Genomic DNA, 5,711 nt, shown 5'->3' with positions numbered 1-5,711 from the left:
CGGGTCCCGGAGCCGCACGGGCCGAGGCTTCCCGTCCCCTGCCCTCCGCCCCCATCGCCCTTCCCCATGCCCCTGCCACACTTGCCTGAGCCTGGAGATGGCCTCCCCCAGACACGGCCTCCCCCAGGCGCCCTTGACCACCGCCCAGGGTTGCAAAATGGGTCCTACCTTCGTACTGGACCTCCAGGTGCACCGAGCACAGCACACCCAGCACGGGCTCCACGAGGACGGAGGGGGCCTCTCCCACCATGTCCTAGGGGGAAAAGGGCAAAGGGGCAGAGGCAGTCTTCACACAGTACTCCAGGCCGTTCGTTACCCTCCAAGCACAGGGGCTGCCCAGTGCACCCTCTAACACCAAGGGGACCAGCCCAGCTCCTGCCGGGGCAGGAAGGACAGACACGGAAGCTAACACTGCCCTTCATGCCCAGCTGGGCCCACTACCCACCTGCATGACCCTGAGGGTCTGCAGAGCCAGCTGCTGGGCTCGGGGGGAGGCACAGGGCAGCACAGCAATGAGGCCTTTATAGACTTGGTTCTGGTACTTGGGATTGCCGCGGCCCAATGAGTCCAGCAGAACCTGGGCGTCTTCTTGAGCCTCTGCTGACTTGGAAGTGGCCAAGAACTCGGCGAGGGACCGCACCCCTGTGCAGAGAAAGAGACGCCAAGTCGTGTGCCTGGACGAGTCTGGGTCACCCATCTCAGTTGTTTCACTGACACCCCGAGAGAACCCAGCACCACATCCCACTCGAAGTGTGGCTTGAAGAACAGAAGCCAGGAAAAAAGCTCTTTGTCCTTGTCAGGAGCCACACCACCAACTGGAAAACCAGTCGGCAAAATTCTCAGCTGGAGTAGGTGGCCAAGGCCCTTCTGCAGGCGTTTACACAAGCAGAGAATCCGGCACTGGGATGCCAACGGTGCTGCTAAGGATCCCTCTGCTGATCCTGCCGCTTCACCTCCCTTGGAGGAAGCTGTGGCGGCAGGTATTGCCCCATGGCCTCTGACAATGTAATCCGAACTACGGAACAGCTAAAGGGGTTTGGCTTCCACTGCCCAGGAGAAAAAACAGACAAAAAACCGCTGTAATGCTCTTTCAAAAGATACAAGCCGCAAAACCCTCCCAGCCCCACAGGGGAAGTCTGGGAAAGTTTGCAGTAGGTGAACGCTGCAGGTAAGAATGGGAACTGTTTTGTGGTTTAACTGGAGCAGTTGCAACCAGCAGGACAGCAATATCGCATCAAAAGAAACGACTGTAAAGAAAGCGAGCTCATTAAAAACTGAGAGAGGGAATGAAATGCAACTGCTCAACAATAGCTGAGACTCTGAACCCCTTCCAGCCAGAGAAACGCTGCGGCAGTCTGCCATCCGGCAGGTGGAGGGAAGGGAGTGGCTCAGCGCTGCGAGCAGCCCTGGGGGCCAGAGGTCAGGGAGAACATCCTCGCCTGAATTAGGCAAAAGCACGGACGGACACGCCGCCTACCGTAGCTTTCACAAATGAGCTCCTTATACTTCCTGCCAGCGTCTGCGACGAGCTGCAGCAGCTTTACAGACTCCCTTTTGTCCTCTTCTTTCAGGTGGTTCAGCCCTAGTATTTCCAGGAGAATCGAGACACCTCCAATCTCCAGAAATTCAGTAAGGTATCTGCGTCTGCAAGGATAGGGGGAACAGAGCCAAAAGTGTCACCTGCCTTGGAGCCCACCTTCCTCTGTCAGCATGCCGTGCTCCTGGGAACCACCACCTCCTGCCTCGCTGCAGCGGGTGCCCGGTGCCCGGGCAGTGAACACAAGGAGGCTCAGCCTGGACCGTGGAGGCAGCTGCCCGCCGGCAGCACACCTTGCTGCCAGCGGGTCACCAGCTCCCGTTTTACCCTGTGCTCATTTCCGATAGTGAACCACAGGCACAGAAAGCCCTGTCTCCGCACTCAGACTCTCACCGCGCTCCTTCCACATCGTGTCAGTGACCCGGTGGCTCTGGAGACATGCACAAGCAGTGGATTTGGTTTTGAGAGCACTTGAAATTCCTACCACAAGCCTCACTGGGGCCTGCCTTGCCTGAAATGCCTACACGGCCCTCCCAAAAGACCGCCAAGGACTTGTTATTTTCTTTATCTACTCACCCCCTCACCCTTGTGTGCCTTCCCCACGGTACCTCTCACACAGTGACATTCTATACTCACCCACTTGCAGCAGATAAGAAGATGCCAACGGACTTGAGCAGCCTGTTGAGGCATGTGCTGTACGTGTAGCTGTTTGACAAGGCTAAGGAGGGATTTACAGACCATCGCGGTGTCCCCCAGACAGCCTTTGGCAATGTGGAGGTCTGAAGTGGGTACTCTCTCTGCAGGAGAGCATGGCCCTTCCTCTCACAGGCGTGCAGAGGCAGCACGCTCGTCCCTATGTGAGAAAAAACACTATTTCTAGGTCCCTGAGAGACGGGTTACATGACTTTCCCTTCAGTTCCATCTTTAGATAGCCTTTTTTTTTTTAACCCTGCAGAACACGGCTGGATATGGATGTCCCCATACAGAAGCTTATTCTTTAAACAAATTTTTGGTAGAGAACTTTCCCTTCCTCTCCATCCCACTACCACACGCCACCTCCAGCTGTCCAAGGAAACAGATACGTCATCCTGAGCCATGCTGTTAGGCGAGCCAGAAACAAGCTGGCTCCCTGGGAGAACTCCAGCTCCAGCTCTGGTTCTGTCTTGCCGTCATTGCTTTTAATGAAGTTGTCCAAGATGCGGCTTCGAGCAACTTTGTGGGCACTATCCCATTCCTGCAAGAAAACCATGAGCTTCCTGATGGCTTCCTGCTCTTTGACAGAAGTCATGATCTCTTCTGCCTAAAGAAAAGTGAGAAAGAAGTTAGAAAAGGGCTTTGAAGATAGAAAAAGTCTGTACTAAGGAATTACCACCAGAATTACATTAAAAATCTCTGGCAAATAATATTAAAGCACTTACTAGTAATTTAATCTCATTTTCCTTTACACTCATTTCATAGATAGGAAAACTGAGGCAGAAGGAGAGTTCCTGGTATGTCTGAAGCTGCACAATGAGCCTGCGACAGACTTGAGATTATTTTCCAGGGCAGGTGGCTTCACCAGAGGAGCTCTCTTCTCTGCTCTGTTAATAAAGTCATTTACCCATTACCCCAGCCTTGGTTTCTCGCTAGCCTCATGATATGAACACTGCGTCTCATATCTGACCTGCCAGAGAATAAATAGGGTGAAATGAGAGCACAAATAGGTATGGATTTATGGGGAGTGACAGGGTCAAGGGGGCTGTAAATGCCTGTTAGCACAGCAGCGCAGCATGCCCTCACTCACGTGATGGAGCGACAGTCATTTGGACTGGGCCTACATGCCCTCCAGGAAGATGTGCTTGGCCTTGGCAGTGGGAGAGCGCTTTGGGACCCTTTGGCATGACAGGCATTTGCTCTGCTTTTTCCTTTATCTAATTTCTATGGCGTGTTTTTAAACTATCTAAGAAAACCTGAAATGATAAGAACTATATGCAAGAAGACAGAAGCTCCAGAAACATCCCTTGCCTGCACTTCCTTCTATCCCTTCACACAGGTGTTAAATAAAGCAATCCATATTTTGCCAAGTTTCTTTGGCACGCTCCTGGCTCGGTATGATATCCCCTGTTCCAGCCTGACAAATGTGAAGGTGCACTTAGTAGGGGGATGCAATGTCAGAGGATTAAGCTCTCTGTTCATTCAGGTAGGTGAGAATTCCACCGACACGTATGCGTTCGGCTTTCAGACACTGACCAATCTCAAGGAGCCTCACAGTTAAACATCAGTATCTGTGTACATACACAGATGCAGAAAAAGGGACAAGGTCACAGACAGCTGCATTAGCACAGGCACGTTGTCCTCCACCAAGCTGTGTCAACGTGCCTGAGGATAAGAAAGGAATTCACGCCTTGTCTAATACAGTTCTTGGACTTCCTACATAAGAAAAGCACCATTTTAGGTTTTATTTAAAGTGTGGTTTAAGAGAAAAAAAATGAAAATGACACAAAATCTTTGGGTTTCAGAATAAGAAGTTTCTTTCAAGGTAATACAAGTCACCAAGATTACCAATTTCCTATCTACAAAGATCTTGAGCCTTTTCTCCTAGAACCTGGAGCAAAATTCCAAATCAGTTCCAGAATATCCCCAAGATACCTGCTCAAAAGTAACGTTCTATTGCTGTTATCTGAACTAGACTGAAAATAATGACCAAGAGGTGAACATGCACCTCGGTGCCTGAAAACAAACAAACGAAGTCTTCAAAAAGCTGGCTATGAAACAACGTTTGAGAATTAAGATGAGATGAAATTTCATTTGGGAATTAACGGTCTGTGCTCTGTAAGGAGTCTGTGTCCTTGGCAGGGCGTTTTCAGGATCTCCTTTGCAGGGAAGCAGGTTTAAAATAAATCCATTTTCCCAAAATAGTTGTGATTGAAAATGTTATTAGCCATAACAAATGTTAGTGCTGACAGGAGAACGGCCTGTTAGGGGCCTCTGGTGAAACAGTCAAGTGAAAGTCATATTTCACATTATTGCGAGCATTTTCCTGTGATTTACAGAATATTTGTGAAACATTACTTGCAAGGCATATGATTGATATTGAGAGAACAGCTAGTGTGTAGGGGGAATCTGTATTTCACAGAGACTGTTTGCATGAAATTTACAGTCCCATAAAGTGCTCCTCTATCCTCAACAGAGATCTAGTTAAAAGAACTTTACAGTCTGAAACATCCCAAAATTGATTCTAAATTAACGTTTCCATATTTGCGTTTAAGATGCTGGCAGTGTAATGCTATCCTATTTTTATTATAAAGCTGCAGTAACCCCCCACTATTCAGAAATACCAGCACCAGCCTCTGGACGTGAGGATTTTAGTGATACAAAGGGCTTGCCTACGAATCAATGGCAAAAAAAAGAAGAGTTTGAAACAATAATCACATGAGGCTTCTGAGGATACAGTGGTATCTGCCCCTGGCTGCTATAATAACAGCGTCTGCTGGCATAGTAGCCTTTAAGCCGACATTGCAAAGTGCCCTGAAAATGTACATGAGTATTTTTATTATGACCATTTTACATATGGGAACATGCAGAAACAGGGAAGTTAAATGACTTGCCTGAGTGGTTTGTCAGTGCTAGCATCAGCACATAACTCCTGTTTGTTGGCTTCAAACTCTGCTCTCAACAGTGCTGGGCTGCCACCTCAGTCCATTGGACCTAATAATCAAAACAAGACTGGGTCAGGGCAGTGCTTTTTTCCTGCCAAGAAACACACAAGTGATTTAGGAACTGGCTCTGGCAATTCAGCAGTTCTTTACATCCAGAGTGCTGCTAAATCATCAGATTGAGATCAAAAGGCAGATTGGTGCTGCATCAGCTGCGGTCTGAGTGTGAGGTGCCAGGGACTGATGGCCTTGGACTCACGGAAGGACAGAGTGACAGTGATTTGGTGCTACCTCTGCATCTTGCAACATCAAGGTTGTGCCCAGCCTCAAGTAAAACTGCTGTTTCCCTAGCAGGCTTCACCCTCTCCTGCCGTACCTCAAGTCCCCCACAACCCTCCTGACACACAATATACCTTCCTCAGTGTACCCCAATGCCTTCTACCCAGCCCCTATCAACCCACAATCCCGCTGGCCCCTCTCTCACCTACATGTCCTGCCTCCCAGCCCCACTGTTAACCCCAGCCACAACCAAACCAACC

General features: G+C 49.6%; 1 protein-coding gene across 2 annotated transcripts in view; it reads right to left on the bottom strand.

The window, feature by feature from the left end:
- Positions 1-2,831, bottom strand: part of CUNH1orf228 (chromosome unknown C1orf228 homolog) — a 27,088-nt gene extending 24,257 nt beyond the window's left edge. The window contains exons 1-5 of one of the 2 annotated variants that reach the window (XM_019474156.1): positions 2,620-2,831; positions 2,174-2,242; positions 1,478-1,644; positions 446-642; positions 169-253 (exon numbers count right to left, since the gene is read on the bottom strand). In XM_019474156.1, the coding sequence (XP_019329701.1) occupies positions 169-253; positions 446-642; positions 1,478-1,644; positions 2,174-2,242; positions 2,620-2,825 (724 nt within the window). In that variant the 5' untranslated portion in view covers positions 2,826-2,831. The remainder of the gene's footprint in view (positions 1-168; positions 254-445; positions 643-1,477; positions 1,645-2,173; positions 2,243-2,619) is intronic. The other variant, XM_009287296.2, reaches the window with a different exon arrangement.
- Between the last annotated feature and the right edge of the window lie 2,880 nt (positions 2,832-5,711).

Source organism: Aptenodytes forsteri, unplaced genomic scaffold, assembly GCF_000699145.1.
Source record: "Aptenodytes forsteri isolate BGI_AS27 unplaced genomic scaffold, ASM69914v1 Scaffold119, whole genome shotgun sequence".
Lineage (NCBI taxonomy): Eukaryota > Metazoa > Chordata > Aves > Sphenisciformes > Spheniscidae > Aptenodytes > Aptenodytes forsteri.
Note: the sequence above shows the minus strand (reverse complement) of the source record. Positions and strands in the feature narration are given on the sequence as shown.